Source organism: Rhamphochromis longiceps, linkage group LG7 (assembly GCF_057381845.1).
Source record: "Rhamphochromis longiceps isolate RC_006_pf linkage group LG7, R_longiceps_female_GT1.1, whole genome shotgun sequence".
In the NCBI taxonomy this organism is placed as follows: domain Eukaryota; kingdom Metazoa; phylum Chordata; class Actinopteri; order Cichliformes; family Cichlidae; genus Rhamphochromis; species Rhamphochromis longiceps.
The window spans coordinates 42,031,299-42,048,350 of record NC_140563.1 but is presented as its reverse complement, the minus strand read 5'-3'; the positions used below and the strand labels follow the sequence as shown (position 1 = coordinate 42,048,350).

Below are 17,052 nucleotides of genomic sequence, written 5' to 3'. Positions count from 1 at the left end.
ATGGTTTTCATGCAGCTGGATAAAGTCGTGTATTCATGAAAAAGTCCTAGTCTTATTTTAATGCGGATAACTGTTCACAGTCATAGTCTACGCATTGCTATTCTTTTTTATTATTATTATTATTCTTGTTTATCAATTTTTTCCTCTTCCTAGCAGTACAGATATGATCCAAATGCAGATAGCTGCAAAGGGAGACAGCTGAGGAGCAACAGGTAGCAGCAGGTGGAGGTAAAATGATCTCCAGCTGTATTTTTAAGATGTATAGATAGACATCGAATAGACAAACTCTTTTTTCCATTGTTGTCCCTCCTGTCTGCCAAAGCCATTATTGTTATTTCCCAAACACAGACCAAATGGCGAATAGCAGCTGGAGGCTGTTTGCTTGCTTAGTGCTGAAAGACCATTGCCAAACAAAGAGCGGAATTTAGGTCAGCAAGGATCTTTAGCTGTCCGGTTCAAAGTAAGTCCTCAAACCGGACTACTAGTAGCTCACAGTCTTCCTGTACAAAAAGAAAGAGAGCGTATCGCCTACACCCTCTGTCAGTTCAAATGTTTTACATATCAGGACATAATAAAAAAAATTATCTAGTCTTTAGCAGCTCTTAAAGTTAAGTAAGTGCAACCTGAAATGAACAGGCGAACATGGCATTACACACATAGTACCCATGACATATGAAGCAATGGTTTTCTCTGTGGAGAAGTTCTCACCCACTCTTTCATATAAAATTTGCTTCACGGTTTCATTTATGTAGAGCTCGATTCCCGCCACAGTGTTTCAGTCAGGCTGAGGCCTGGGCTTTGACTGGGCCACAGCAACACCTTGATTCTTTTCTTTTTCAGCCATTCTGTTGTAGATTTGCTGTGTGATCAATACTGACCAAGCTTCAGCTGCTGGTCAGAAGGGCTCACAATCGACTCTAGAATCTAGAGCAGTGACTGCGCGGTGTCTGGGTCCTGTGGCTGTAAAACAAGCCCAGATCATTACCTCTCTGCCAGCGTATTTCACAGTTGGTGCAAGTTGTTTGTGCTGATATGCATTATGGTCAGGCTGCTCCTTACCCTCATAATTCCTATAAAAGCAGTTTGGGTCGACTTAATTTTTCACACTGCTTCTGCATTATGGCTTAACTGTCATAAAATAAATAATGACAAAGTGTCTTATATCAGGGCAGCATGTTCTCCTTGGGTCTGCGTGGGTTCCCTCCAGGTACTCTGCTTCCTCCCACAGTACAAGAACATGCAGTTAGTGGAGTGAGGTTAATTGGGGAAGCTAAATTGCCCAAAGTGTGAATGTGAGTGTGAATGGTTATCTCTGCGTTAGCCGTGTGACAGACTGGTGACCGGTCCAGGATGTACTCCACCTCTCACCAGAGGGGATAGGCTCCAGCCCCTACAACCCTTAATTGGATAAGCAAAGTGGAAAGATGGATGGATGCTATAATATGTCATGTTTGCCACTTCATATGAGGTTGTATTTATCTAACTGTAAGGTCTGATAAAGACCAGATTCCTGTCCTGATATGTAAAACCCTTGTACTTTCTTTTTACTATGACTATACACGCACTTAAAAAAAGCTGTGTAATCAAATGGATTTGTGGTATACTGTATTTTGTGACACACACACACACAAAACCCCCCAACATGTCATTTGTCTTGCAGTAAATTAGATTGCTCTAGGACTACCACTCAACAATTACAACCTCTTTATTCTAAAAGCTGTCCAGAGTCCTTACATGGCGGGGCTTTTTGTGGGTGAAACAGCATCAGCAGCACTATTATAACTGATGTCATCGCAGGCATCATCGTTCTTGCCACGTAGTCCTCTGGAACAAAAACGTGTCAAGGTCTGTCTCATTTTTCCCGGACAAAGGTAGTCAGACAGCATTCTTTTTTTTTTTTAAAAGCTCACAACCCGCTGCAGTGCTGTGGCACGGATGTGATGCATGTGGGTTTTGGAGGCAACTGATGTTACGTGTCTTTTCTGTTGAGCTCAAACTGTACATAAAATATATACATAAAGAAGTTATTTTGCTCTTGCACAATATTTCTAATAAATTTTTAAAAAATTCATAAAATTACAAAGATGTGTGTACTTAATATGAAATGTGTTACAATCAAATTGCATTTCCAACCTGTGTACACAGCTGCACACATTACTTTAAACTACTTTTAAAGGGAAAACTAATCACAAAAGGTCTTTAACCAGATAAATACGTCAGTATGAAGTGAGAAATAAAGTATCAGAAAGACTACGCTGGATGATTAATCACAAAAGCCTACTACAGGCAAATGGCAACCACATCCTTTAACCTATGACCTCATAGGAAACCATAACTGCCACTGATGATAAAAATGCAGAGTAATGGAAAAAAGAAAAAAAAAAAAAAACATAGGTTGGTTGATTGGGTTAGGAATTATGATTTTTAATTTACTGACAAATGTGTCTAAGTTTATGTCCTGGAAAGTGATTTCAGATAATCTCTCTTTTGGCACTTTATGAGCTGCAGGACACAATCCAACAAAAACCTCAGAGTTGCAGAAGAAGCATGAAAATCATTTAAAAGAAGAACAATCCATTTTTTGGTGCATGGTCCTTTTATCTGCATGAACATTTACATACACAGTCCTGAGGTAAACAGGTTGGCACAGCCTTATAAAAGACCAAACAAATATCTGACTTCAAATCAGCTCAGCAGCATCAGGAAAGGGTGCACTTTACAGTTAGGTAAGGAACAAATGACAGCTCACATTTCCATGTTACACAAAAGTTAAGAATCAAGCAAACTACTATTAGTGTGGATGAAATAGTTATGCAGTGTTTTGAGTTTTAATCCAAAGTTATAACAAGTAAACCTAATGCTGTAAAACAGGTGAGTATGCAAGGAGTGTGTGAGAGTCAGAACCCCAGCTTGTAAATTTATGCAAAATGCATCCACTATAGATTTCAGTCACACGCTGGCATAAATGTGTAGGATTCAGTTGGTCTTTTCTTCTCTGGTAAATGTTAGATGATCCAAAAACCTCACCAAAATTTCACCCAATCCACTTATTCATAAACGTGACAATTTGCAGTGTTTTGAAAGGAGCATTGCAAAAAAAAAAAATTGGCATTTAAAGGAAGATACAAACAATCAATTGTTACACAGTGAAAATGCAATGAAAAATAACCATAATGAGTTATTACATTTGACCATAAACAAACGTAATAATAGGATGATTCTTTTTTTCCCAATTTTCCACAAGTCTCAAAGTGCAAAGCAGCCTCAACAATCCTTGACGCTGCACCTGAAACCAGGGGTGTCTGCTTGCAAGAAAACCGCCTCTGATCACAGTTTCAGTGTTTCTAAGAAAACGTGAGTTACAACTTAACCGTGTGGCTATTTTTGGGTTAGAAAGCTGAACTTTAAAAGATTCATGACGGTAAATCGTACCGATTTTCTGAATTTGTAAAGATGGATACGTTTTTGCCTTGTGACGTTTTAACCGAGATGCCTTCAAGGGTTTTTTTTAGTCATTACACATACACACACATACACAGTCACAGACACTGCTCACATAGTAGCAAAAAAGCAGAGCACGCACAGGCGCACACGCACGCACACAAACACACACGCACTCTTCATCAATGCAAACTGTATTCACTCTTAAAATTCCCTGAAGTGATTTCCAGTAAGAAAGAAAATAGTTTTTAAATTAACCCAACTTCCTGTTCTTCAACAGCCAGCATTACATTACCGAGAAGCTCTGGTAGCTAACACCACCTACTGGCCATGTAATATTCTACTCTCTATCAATGAATGCCTAAACAGTACTTGTTAAAGTGAAAAGGTGCAATATATACTAAAAATGCACTGCATTGCATAACAACCGTAGCTGAGGACATTTTTGGACCCTTATCTACAGTTTCCTCTGGATGTACTTCATATGGGCCCACAGGAGCAAAAACTACAGGTTAGGTTTAGGTTTACACATTAACAGCCTATCCTTTTAGATTTATATTACTAAGTTTAGTCTCATGAGATCAGAAGCCACACCTCAACCACCATTTCCTGTACCACATGGAGCAGAATCTGCAAATCTTTGACTGAAAGGTAAATATAGACCCTTCAAGACAGGCGTAAACATGCCAGTTGTGTCACTGAGGGCTCCCTGTGCTGTAGGGCAGTGAGGGGCTCTGAGGCACACTCCATCCAGAACCTGACAAGATACCAGTGGCAGCAAAGTTCGGGATCAGCACAGCTCATGGATTTGTGTTTGGTCTGACATTAAGAGTCTGGGATTTGAGAGGGTTGAGTCCTGTCACTGTCCTCTGTGCATGACTGCTGCTGTTTTTCTCTCAGTTCTTCTACTCCCTCGTCCTTAAGAAGCACCTCGTCATTCTCCAAGACAAACTCCAGGGTGCGCCCGCTAGCTGCTCCCCCCTCCATCTCCCCCTCCTCTGCCAGGCGGAGTTTTAGGTTCATGCTGACGTGTTTCTCCATTTTATCTGTAGTACAAGGACAGACAACGACACACGTAAACAGGAGAAGAGCTCACATCTGCAGCACAAACTACGTTTTTCCATATCATTTCATTTTGTCCTCAACTTCAATTCCATTTTTATATTACCCTGAATTAAAAACAACTGAAATAGTGAATCTGCACTTTGCTACCAAGTAAAACAATAATAAAATGATGATAGCTATATGTTCTGGGTCAATTTGGGACCAACAGCTATGTCAAATCCACAAGAAAATACATTGTTGTATGCTACATAAAGTTTGATTTCTGTATTATGTCAGAGGAACCATGACGCACAACATATCCTGTGTAGTTAAAACATCTATTAAAGGACAGAAGCACAAAGGCCTTCCTAACCTTCACAGTGTCTTTTAGACACTATTTGATCAAGTATATATCTGGTGATATTCTATATTTTTCACCTTTCAACAAACATTAAATATATAAAATCAATAAAAATGGTAAGTGACAGATGATAGTAAGTATTTTCTGTGAGGCAGACACTTTTTCACGTCTATTGTTAACACATTGGTGAGTCACATCACAGAGATTATACACCCAGCATTATCTTTACTACTCTTCACTGCATGAATTCTGAAAACAACGCTATCTAATTTTCTTCCTAACCTTTACAGTGACTTTTATAAAACATATGATTAAGTATAAATCTGATGAGTCTACATCCTTTTTGTTTCCAACAAGCATTAAAAATCTGAATAATATTTTCCTTTGATTCTGTAGACCCTATTAGGGGGTCACAAGCTAGTGTATACCTGGTGTTAGATAAACGGGAGGGCAGCGGGTGTAAAATCTGTGCCAAAATCTATCCACTGTGGCTCCCCCACAGGATATTAGAGACCTATCACCGGTACCACATGAATTCTAAAAATAGTCACCGGCTCCCAGCCAGCTTTGAACAGGGTTCGTGCCAAATTATCCAAGAGACTCAAAAAGTTGGACAGCATTAAAAAAAAAAAAAAAAAGACCAACCAAACTATAATGTCATTTTTTAACTGTTCATGGGATTTGCTGACAATACCATAAACATATTATATCTAATCTAATCTTCCTCCTGATGCTCACCACGTCCGAGCTGCCTCTCTTTGGGCAGCAGCAGCACATCCACATTGTGATGTTTCTCCAGGGCAGCTGTGAGCACGGCACCCTCACGGCTGAACAGGAAGACTAAAGGCAGGGTGATGTCTTCAGTGGAGTCGCCATCTCCAACCATCTGGAAGAGAGGGGTTTCCTCGCTGTTGCTTCCTTCACGGTGGTCTGAGGAACAAAGGCGTATGCTGAGCTCATGAACATCTTTGAAGTCCACTCATTCTAAACTTTGAGAAATACTATAAGAGCAAATGATTTCAGCTCAACTGGTAATGACTCTCACCTATGAAAATAGCTCCTATGGCTCCTGCCTTCTGTAGCCAACGAGCCTTTGCAGCAAACATGCAGTCACCTCTTAGTGCCAGAGCGATGTGGCCTTTTAGGCCCGCTGCATTGTCTATGGGTCCACACGCAGTGTAGGGGGAAGCTTTCACTATGCTTCCCTTCACCTGCAGCACAAGAGTTTGTTTTAATGTGATTTTGTCTTTGCACGTTAGAGAAAAGAACTAAACAAGACCAAGAGAACAAAAATGCATACATAAATTATTAATTTTAATTAGTAGTTCATATTATATCAATTATCTCAGATTGTAATCTATTCAAACACATTGTTGCAATGAAACACATGTTTCTGTCTTTGTTCCTGAAAGCTACACTAGCTTTGACACCGATACTATGTGGTGTGTTATCTCACCCCATGCTCCTGCTTGGTGAGGTCCATCCCAAATTTGGCAGGTCCTGCAGTGAGGACCGTCCTTCCCAGAAATGGTGGGGATATGAGCTGAACGACATGAGGCACCACAACCTCCTCCTCTGGTGCCTGGCTCAATTCTGCTACAAGTTTTACCCGGTAAACTCCTTTATGCTCCTGCAGACATCATTATTTAGAGACCCAATTGAAAACAAGAGCTGGTCAGGTCAGCCATTCCCAAAGTCAAGAGTGCTGCAGCACACTTAAAAACCAGAAATACCCATGTGGCACCAGCCAATCTTCACTCTAAGCAAAATACAAGACAAACTGATGGATTTCCCTGAACATTTAATTAAGAAAAAAAAAGAAAAAACACACGCACACACAAACAACACAGACTGTTGGCTATAAATTGCTAATGCTACCTAGTCATATGCAAAATGTTAAGGAGTGTGACTCCACTACCACTGGTACACAAACATCAACACAAGAGCAGTAAATTTAGGTTAGTGTAATGAGTAATAACACAACCTAACCACCTCCTATTAACATTTTTAATTAGGTTGTAGTACCTATACAACTGGCACATACTTTGGGAATCAGTGGGTTGGACCATTAAAATACATAACTTCACATTTAAACTAAATCTCAGGCAGATTTTGCTTTAAAAGAGTGGACCGTTATAAGACAAGTATAACAAACTAGATAACTATAATGGAAGAAAATATACTCGTTGATCCGCAGAGTTTGGACAGTGCCTCCTGGTGGAGTATGAAAATACTGCAGCTGGAGCACTAATTCATTTACAATAATAAACTAAATCAATTTGAATTTAATTTGTTTTACCAATGGCATTAAATATTGAAAAGAAGTATTGTATAAAAAATGGCTGTGGAATTAAAAAAAATTACATGTAATTGTATATTTTCGGACGTATTTTTGACCCTGAACTCATCATTTCAGTTCATATTTAGAGTACAAAGTAAACAGTGTATACCTTAAGCCTTCCAGTGTCTCCCATATTGGCTTCGTTCAGTGGAGTGAGAGAAATGCCCATGCTTTTAAAGAACTCCACTGGCTCCATGCCATTATCGTGGAGTGGAAGTTCAATTTCCCTGCAAAGTATGAAGGCAGTCAGGTAAATAACTTCACAAATCCACCAGAGAATTTACTCTGGAATCAAAAGTCTCTTGCAGCTGGACACACCTGATGGGTAAAGGGTGGAAAGCTCGTCCCACCCCAGTGAGGTACTTGTATCCGTCCCTGATGGTTTTGGCAAATGACGGGTTGTTTGGGAATAACGTCTCAGTGCTGGGACAGGAGTGTGTAAACAGATCTTCTTCTTGAGAAATACGAACAGTCTCCTGAAGAACAAGACACACCTTTAAATAAGTATGTACCTACTATACAACTATGCCAGTGAGTTTTGCTGTTAACTTCTAAATATACAGCACTGTCATATAAGTGAGACTTACAATAATTACAATATTCACTAAATTAAGATCACCTTCCTTCTCTGTTACAAACCCAAACCTTTGTACTAAAAAACAAAACAAAGTTTGAGATAAATTAGACTGGTGGCATGCTGCCATCCTCATTTTCTTCAAATTTCTGTTATCACAATATCAGTATTAGCACTGTCAGATTTAGTAAAAATTTGACAGTGCTAATGTGAGACATACAAACAAACCAGGTAGCACTGTTTTTGACCTCCTTTTTGCCTCAATTCTTCATGGCACTCATTCAATTAGGTGCTGGAAACTTTTCTCAGAGATCTGGGGCCAAATTGACATGATAGTATCACACAATTACAACAGATCCGTTGTCTGCACATTGTGAGATTATTATATTATCTTATGCCACGTTAGACCCCTAATTAAAGATTGTGAAATTATTATGTAGTTTTAGTTTGCATTATTCTCCTGACTTAGAAGAAGGTGATAACTATTACAGTTATTAAACTGATTTGTATTACATTAAGCTGCTGATCTATTGTGAATGAATGATATTGTTTTATGATGCATTATACTGCTGAGGTATAAGAAATACTGTTTTCAGAGAGTCATGGCCTTATTCGTCTGATTAGAAAAGAACAGAACACACTGCACAGGAAGCCAAGGTCATAACTTAGACTCACTGAGAGAGAGAAAGAATGTGGATGTTTAGCTTTTATGACTAGGTGGAGGGGGGCTGAAGCTATAAGAATCTGAGGAACGCTCAGACACTTCGAGATCAGGCGGACACCCTCCCGCGCTCATCTCCCCTCCGGATGGTTTATGCTCATAAAGTGTTGAATTGTATGGAATAAAAGATTGTTGATTGAGCATTTATACACCGAGTATTGTCCTTCCTTCAGCCCAAAGATCAAAAGAATTGGGAGGATTTAACAACATCAATGATGCAAATCTCTGGTTCCACCACATCCCAGAGGTGCTTTTGATTGAGATCTGGTGACTTCGGAGGAGTTTTGAAAACCGAGAACTCATTCCAGTTTCAGGTGATCTGAGCTTTGTGACATGGTGTGTTATCCTGCTGAAGGCAGCCATCAGAAGGTGGGTACAACCTTGCTCCATTTGAGTTCAAGAAGACAGTCGAGAACAGGTCTACGTGACTAAATCTGCATACAACCCTGGAAGTGATTCTCAGCAGTACGTGTTGACTATAGACAAGAGTATGAGTACCCGGTGGTGAAGATATTAAGAAGGTCACGTAGGCAACTGCAACCTGGAATATCCACAAGCAACCAGCTGTCAGCTTCAAAAGCATTTCCAATGGGCACTTCACTTTGTGGACGCAGCTTTAATGAATTGAGTTGTTGACATGTGATTGCCTGATTAGATATCCATGTTAAAAAGCAATTTGACAGGTGGACCTAACAGAGTGGTTGGTATACACAAGCTTGTATAGAAAATAGAGGAAGATAACATTTGCACTGGTGTTTGTGACAAAGTGAGCGCTCTCACCGTATCGTTTCCTGGACAAGGTGGCTGAGTGGTGGAAAGAGATATAGGCAGGAGGTGAGCCTCTGTAGTGAAAATGTAGCCGTCCATATCAATTGGCAGGTGACTCTTCTCAGAAAACATTAGGTACAGGTATTTAAACATCTCAGCCAGAAAGAACGAGTCCATCCTAAACACAGAAAAGCCCACATATATAGAAGAAAGAAAAAAAAATCAGAAGGAGAAAAAAAAATGGTCACATCTGTTTCTGATACTTAAGGTTACACTTTTCAGTTTTTAAATGTTCAGAACAGAGTTCGCCTCACACAGTACCTGTCTTCATGTGTCCCTGTGCGGACATCTTGCACAGCAGCAAACCCGCAAGGCACTCTGGCATAGGCATTGAGCTTTTCCACTATGGATTGTCCCACTCTGAGGTAGTAGGGGTCACCAGTGGCCTGCAAACATCAAAATATAATCTTACCTACATGTCCTACAGGATAAGCTCTTCATATCCTTAAAAGGAATAAAATACTTGTATAAATTTGCCAACTTTTAACAAAGTTGAACTTTTACAACCAAAGGAAATGCAATATATTTAATCAGCGACACTGGTAGTGACAGAGATTAAACATACAGGGTTACCTTATAGAGGTAGTAGGTGCTTTCTGCAAACTCTGGTCTCAGTAGGTGTTGACCCCAATGAACTCTGAACTCTGTAGTGAAAGCCTTCAGTGAGATGAACAAAAAACAAAAGAGGTTAGTACCACTTTTCTTGACTGCTGAAATGTTCTGGGATACAGAGGAATACAAATACTGAGTCATTACCTCTGGAAGAAACTTGTGCTGTTTGGTTACTTGGTAAAGCATTTCATGAGTTTCAATGGCTGGTTTCAGATCCCCTCGCAAAACCTATATAAGCAAAAGCAGGACTTTAGAAACTATAAACAACAAACTCTTTCACTATTAAAAGAGTCAATATGATTAACTGAGCACATCTTAAGACCTGCAGGCCAGGGAAGAATGCCAGGAGAGAGTCCATCCAGCTTCGCACACTCACTGTGGGGTTGTGCATGTGTACATTGAGCAGCAGGGGAGGCTGACTGATGTACTTCATAATGGCACTGTAGTGCTGTAGAGGAAAAACCAAGAAACACAAATAATTACTGTAGTGTTTTCAGCTCAAACACTATAATATGACAGACTGTGTGAGACAATGATGTTACAGCAAGGAATGCTTACAACGTTGAACCTGTCCAGAAAGACATTGTCTCCCAGAAGAATGTACGCCTTCATCAGGTATTCATAGTATGAATCGATGCCAGCACCAACTCCACTGTCTGCAAACACAGAAGCGACAAGACTCAGTAAGGCTCGATTTCCACTGCTTGTGTGAGAACCTGCATGATTCCAGTGCTGTCGATGTTTGTGTATCTTTGTGTTTAAACTGCCTCACCCCTCCGGACCCATTCTCCATTGTGGATATTGATGACAGTCCCCACCAAGTCACTTCCCCTCTGTCGCCTCTCCCAGAGGACATCCAGAGCTTTCCTTGCATGTTCCTGTAAAAGTATTACATGCTTAAACTCTTTGAGGTGAAAACTACACTCAGCTATAATTCCTAACATGAAAAAGTAAAAAAAAGAAAAAAAGAAGGAAGAATAAGGTAATACCTCAAACACAGAGTTTCCTGACAGCCTGCTGAGGGCAGCGAATTCCAGGATCATTGTTCCTGCACATGCTGTGCATGTGTCGGACTCGGTGCCTGTCCGGGAAAGTGGGTTTAGGACACCGTAGCGCAGATTTACCTGGTGAGCCAAATACAGCAAAAATTATATCAGTTACTGTGCAAAATGAGGAACACGTTTGTTGTTTATTAGTGCCTAATTTTGAAGAACTAGATAGCATATAATGAATCTGCAATAAGGTTTGTGATATTTAACAATAAAATAAGCACTACCTTAGGATAGGGAAGGCCACTTGTGGTGTTAAAGGCAGGCAGTAATCGATGGCCCAGCTCTTTGGCCATATGTAGGAGCTCGTCACGATACCATTGCATCCTCTCCCCACGTTGCCGTAGGAGGTCAGCCATCACATGGCCCCCTAAAAGCCCACTGGGAAGAAGAAATACTCAGGATATTTCTTTCCAGTGACAATAAAACGATGTACTGATGTCAAAAAATACTACAATTGGAATAATGAGCCAAGAAAAAAAGCACTTCAAATAAAGCCGTTAATACAAATCTAAGGAAAATAACAAAGGCTGTATAATATATTATATATACATAAGATTCATACCCTAAAACTCTGATATTGGTCTCAAACACTGACACCACCACATCGTTGTCGAGGCGTACATCACTCACAGCCTTCTTCACTGCCTCCTCAAACTCATCAAGCTTGTTTAAAACCTGTTTAAAATTCATGCGAGCGAAAGAAATAATTGTTCAAAAACACAAGCAAAGCAATATTGTTTTTTTATGAGAGGAAAATCAAATACTTACCACCAGGGTGTCAAGGGTGTCAATCAGAGTGAGAGAAAACCTAAAAAGATGGTGGAAACGAATATTATGACATGTCGATAGCTAGCAGAGTGCAGCATAGCTGGTGTCCTACTTTCCACTGATTCAGTTAAATTTGTAATGACTCATGCTGAGTCTGAAGCTAAATGTTACATTATAAAACACGTGTTGTACATAGATCTGTGTATGGCACTCCAAGATGCCGATTTAATGCCTTCCTGTTGGTTTTATTGCTTAAACTGGCGGCTCATTCAGCATCTCTCTTTTTTTTTTTTCCTTTTGGCCTGTCCCGTTTGGCTCTTTTGCCATCAGAATTGTTGTCTAAAGGCAAAGAAAGATGCCCAACGGATTTACTTTACCAAATTGACCATCCCAGCCTTGCCGTAATGGTCCATTTGATTCACCTTTTATTGTTTCTTTTATTTTCACTTACTGAATACGGGACAGACTTGACTGGGGGAAAGAAGGGGAGAAAGAAAGAGGGAAAGAGAAACAGCTGAGAAGAGGGCAAAAAACAAAAACCAACAGAACGGGCAGAGAAGAAAAAAATGCATATATCAATCACCTGGGTCACCTGCTGAAAGAAAAAAGAAAACAAGCAGAAGAGAACAAGAGCAACAGAACAAACAACACCACAATGATACATGGGAATACGACAGCAAATACCAAACACTAAACACCACTGTGCAGCACACAAGACCAACAGAACACAGTGTGCCCTGAGGTAGGAGCCAAAAAGGGTGCAGTTTGTGGGTGTGATCACCCGTGTGTACACCTGTGAGCATGGACGCGCTTGTTTTTTGTTTTTTAAAAGGTTCCTTCTTGTAATAATCTGCTAGAGGGTGTGGGGGGGGCCACAGCCCCGTCCTCCAGGGCATGAAGCAGGTATGGAGGAGATCAGAACTCCAGACATCCAGAGGCCCCCAGAACACAAGAGACCAAGGAAGACCAACAGAGGGGCAGCCGCGCCACTGTCCCAGAAAGAGCTGAGGAGAGTCCCAGATGAGGGCTCACTCAGCAGCCGCGGAGCAGAAGCCAGGGGGAGTTGCAGTGACGCGCCCGTGAGCTCCGCCGGCAGCCAGCTGCGCCTGAGTGACCGAGCCCCAGGCCGAGAGGCCAGGGGCACCCCACCTCCGAAGTGGCCCAAGCGAGCCCCAGGCTCCAGGCCCCGATAAGCGGCCGCCAAGGAGTGAGCCGGTGTGTACCTGGACGCCCATCCCCGGACACAGAGAACCACCAACGCACCGATGTCTGAGGGGGTCCGCCACTGGCAGGGGAAGTGGTGGTAGGGGGAGATAGGCCTCCAAACCTTGGAGGGCCTGAGATGTCCCCAGAGAGGTGGCGTCTGACACCCAACCTGACATATAGACACAGACATACAGGCACACACAGATACAAACATCCATTCCCACCCTCATGCTCTCATATGCACTTACTCCACACTGAACCAACGTGGAGACAGACATAAAGAGACGATGTACATAAGATCACACTCCCCAAGCGTACTGTACAAACCGGGTCTAGGTACCCTTGCCCCTGGAGGGGGGAACTGCACCCAGACCCAGGTGGTGTTACCCTTTTCCCTGCGGTGGGGGGAGGCAGACCGCCCCGACTCCGCAGCAGCAGGAAGGCCCCACACTCCAGACCGCAGTCGGACGGCCAACTCCTCCTCCTAGCCCCCCCGCTCCAGCAGGTCATTCAGCATCTCTGAATACTAGGGTATTTTTGAAGAGAATAGCAGGGCAAGACTATAGTTCCTGTCTTCTTTAAGGATGCAAAATCATTCTCAGAAGCATTAGACCAGGTGTGTTGACCCAGGGTGATATGTAAAACCTGCAGGACCAGGCCCTTGAGGCCTGGAGTTGGACACCCCTGCATTAGACAAATTAGACTTGGCATGCAAAACATTTTGCACCCTTGTCAAAAATTCCTTACTGTGACTACTTCAGCAAGCAGGAGATGAAATGATCTCTAAATGGCTTCAAATTGAAAATTAAACATACTTTTCATAGAATTTTAAGCACTGTGAGTATCACTTTTGCCCTGTCGATTTTAGGAGTGAAAGAAAGTTTACAAAAGAGATCTTAGCTGTCAGATAACTTCTAGATATCATGTAGCTTGATACAGCTACATCCTGTTCAGAGTCATTTTTAGAAAAGTATTGGTGATACACATTTTATAAATACTTTCATTTTATTTGTAAAGTGGGGATAAAAGTGTTCCCACAAAGCTCTTTTCTCAAACAACAGGAATGGTGATGGTCAAGTTGTGGTCTGGAAAAGCAAAAGAATTACTGCAAAAAATACTCACAGGATTCCTAGAAAGCCGAATCAAAATTGTTCTATGACTGCAAAAGACCTTCAGGAAGATTTATCAGGGTTCTTATCATGCAGGGTAGACAACCCCCCCCTTCCCCTCTCTGTTATCTTGTTGTCCTTTCAGAACCTCAGCAGATAAGAGATGATGAAGTAATCTTGCTCAAAATATCAAAAATATCTCATCTCTTACTTTATGCCATTTGGAAATCAGGTCATCTTTTATCTGCTAATCTTAAACTGCTCACACTCAAACCTTTGCTGCAATACTTTGGTCTGGCTGCTGCTTGAAGGAATTTAAATGTATATGCTTTTCATGCTCCAAATGTCAATTAACGATTTACTTACTTCCCCAAGGAGTCATCTATGTCCCCTCTGTTGGGCTCCTGGCCACGCACTCTCCCTCTGCAGCTTAGAGGCATCAGCTCATCGGCTGGATAGGCATATTTCTACAACAGAAACAAACATTTGCCTCCATGCTTTCATTATCATTTCACATAAAATGTTTCATTGAGGAAGGATGGGTGGAGATCAATAGCTTATACACCTCCCACTTCACCTGGCACATACAGTGTTAGTTCTCACTCAACAATGTCCCTTAAGTTTTCCATCTAAATATTCAAACTATTAGCGGACTCAGTTGAAGAAATCTTTGACAGTTTAACTAAGGAATGTACTTGTTTAAACTCCTTTTAGTGATAATTTTGCGTCTTTATCGCCCTTTTACATGCAATAATCAGTTAAACATTAGCTGCTCTACCTATATTAAATATACACTTAGATTAATTTATGTTAGGTCACAAGGACATCTACTTTTTACTTCTACCACACACACTTTAGGTCGTGCGTGCCTCTTTGTCCAACTCTGGTTATCCTATAAAGGCACAGGTGAGTCTGACCCTCTCCAGCATTACTAACAGCAACCTCAACCAAATCCAACATGCTTGCTTGCATTCACGTTTCCAATTGGAAGCAACTGACTCGTCTTTTCTCTGGACTGTTGCAAAAAGCAAACATAAACTTACTGGTAATTACAAATATTATGCTGTAACGAACACCTTACCATGTAACTGCCATAAGCGTGATCAAACATTTCAACAATCTGGTCCCTGCACAGAAGAAAAACAAAACGGGTAAAGACGCAAAAGTTAAATGCTTTCAATAATTTTACAAAAGCGCACTCACTGTTTATATGTCTATGTGAACATTCATCACCTGATTGCGCCCTTTTCCTCGGGTGTCATATTCTGGCTCTCTTGACACTTTCCCCAGCAGAAAAGACTAACGACCAGGAGAGTTTTCCACATCATCCCTGTGGTAGAAGCAGAGGCCGATTCCCAGCACTGTTTGTTTCCAGTTGTCCTCATGTAGCTTTGCATCATGATAAACTTTTAACAGGGACAAACAAAGCTCCTGCTCTCCGTCCAGCGCCCACACAAAGTCAAACAGTGGAGCTGGCACAGCTGTCCTCCTTTAGAGTCCAGGTCATCTTCTCAGAGAAATGGCTCTGAGATGCCGACGTTAGCTACCTCCAAGTTCCATGTCCGTATTTACAACCCGGTTTCTCTGTAGTTCATCCTGTGTTGTTACAACCATCACATGCCCTCAGAGCACCCCAGATGACCGGTGTTCATGTAAACAAGGGACAGCAAGTGACGTTAGCTTCCCTGTAAAGGAAAAACGAGAGTAAGCACGAAGCCCTGGTTAAGCGCAGAAAGACCGAACAGGTTTAGTAGTGCACTTGTTTTTAAAGGCGGTAGTCTGGAAAAAATAAAATAAATATTAAGACGTTACCAAAGTGATGTCACAGTGAAATGGAGTGGCTAATTCTCGCTAGCCATGATACTACTGGGAGGTTCCCTGTTGCTAGTCGGCTATCCAGCCGCTAGTTCGGCAAAGATATTTAGTGAGCTAATGAGGTCGCTCGTTAAAAAATAAAAGTGAAACAGGCCAAAACATACTCTGGGATTAAGAACGAATGCTCCAGTCGCCGTATTAAATGAAAACGAGTGCTAAACAGCTTTTCTTAAGGGCCGCTGACACGTCTCCAAGTGTCACTATAGTACTGAGCTGTCAGAGAGCTGACAGGCTTTGTCGCTACCCGGCTATGGTGGGTAAATTTCTCCCCGAGTTTAGCTCTCAGGATAAGTTGGTGCCACGTAGAGCATCTGTTTTCCTTTCGCCCACCTCTATTTCCTCTAGTTCATCGGGTTATAGTTAAGATTTCAGAAGGATAAAAATAAGATTATGTTTCACTCACCATGTAACAGAGGTCAGATTGCTATAACAGCAATCTTCCTTAAAGGCTTTAATTAGGGCGAAACAGCAACCTCACAAGGTAGGCGGTGTCAGCGAGGAGGCCTTTTGTAACGTCCCAAAGACTTTGATGTATTTACGTTTATATAAATTCACACTTATCAGAAAAATAGATCGATGCACCATGCAAAAGGAAGGAAGTAAAAATCATGAGATTTTACATTTCCACGGGAATTACTTAGAGCTCATGGTGGAAAATATAATCTAGATTATATTTTTAAAAAACAAAGCACCCAAGATCCATCCAGGAAATGCAGCCTAATGCCTGCTTTTTTCATGGTCCCTTTCCTAATAAGGTCTGTAGTGTCTCCAGTTTACCGAAAGATGTCGCAGCTGTCTCCTTTCCTTTTCTTATCAGCCTACTTCCACACATCACCTGGAATTTACGCATTTTTTATTCATATAGACATCTGACCACAGGATGTTTCCATGCATTAGCTGTTGCTGCTATATAATCTCACTTAAATCAGCAGTCCCGTTTTCATAGTGGCACACTCTCCTGACAATTGTGGATGCATAAACCCGCCTGGTGCGCCTCAGGAGGCAGGGCATCTTTGAATTTGGGCTAGGCTGAACTAAGCCCACGTGCTCCTCTCTGTTTTGCTTAATAATAAAACATATGGTTTCGCGTGCCTCATATTTACTAGGTAAATACATTTGC

The 17,052-nt window shown here is 41.4% G+C and overlaps 1 protein-coding gene across 5 annotated transcripts; it reads right to left on the bottom strand.

Moving 5' to 3' along the window:
* Positions 1 to 2,412: 2,412 nt before the first annotated feature.
* LOC146665908 (ER degradation-enhancing alpha-mannosidase-like protein 3) lies at positions 2,413 to 16,487 on the bottom strand. Of its 5 annotated transcripts, none has more exons than XM_085413702.1 (21): positions 16,336 to 16,487; positions 15,291 to 15,742; positions 15,139 to 15,184; positions 14,424 to 14,524; positions 11,743 to 11,782; positions 11,537 to 11,649; positions 11,199 to 11,352; positions 10,912 to 11,046; positions 10,695 to 10,800; positions 10,481 to 10,578; positions 10,245 to 10,370; positions 10,067 to 10,150; positions 9,884 to 9,967; positions 9,572 to 9,696; positions 9,263 to 9,428; positions 7,506 to 7,663; positions 7,297 to 7,414; positions 6,303 to 6,476; positions 5,892 to 6,057; positions 5,585 to 5,776; positions 2,413 to 4,487 (listed from the first exon to the last, which is right to left on the bottom strand). In XM_085413702.1, the coding sequence occupies exons 2-21, from the start codon at positions 15,455 to 15,457 to the stop codon at positions 4,267 to 4,269; spliced, it is 2,574 nt and encodes an 857-aa protein (XP_085269828.1). In that variant the 5' UTR covers positions 15,458 to 15,742; positions 16,336 to 16,487; the 3' UTR covers positions 2,413 to 4,266. The 5 variants fall into 5 exon arrangements, with proteins under 5 accessions (XP_085269828.1, XP_085269827.1, XP_085269829.1 ...); XM_085413701.1 differs by lacking the exon at positions 16,336 to 16,487 and adding an exon at positions 15,870 to 16,158; XM_085413703.1 differs by lacking the exon at positions 16,336 to 16,487 and adding an exon at positions 16,037 to 16,149.
* Positions 16,488 to 17,052: the final 565 nt, after the last annotated feature.

Excerpts from the sequence above, each read along its gene's own strand:
- LOC146665908 (XM_085413702.1), bottom strand. The coding sequence starts at position 15,457 with ATGATGCAAAGCTACATGAGGACAACTGGAAACAAACAGTGCTGGGAA. Across the intron at positions 11,783-14,423 it reads ATAGATGACTCCTTGGGGAA|GTTTTCTCTCACTCTGATTG; the intron begins GTAAGTAAATCG and ends CCATCTTTTTAG. Across the intron at positions 4,488-5,584 it reads AGAGAGGCAGCTCGGACGTG|ATAAAATGGAGAAACACGTC; the intron begins GTGAGCATCAGG and ends CTTGTACTACAG.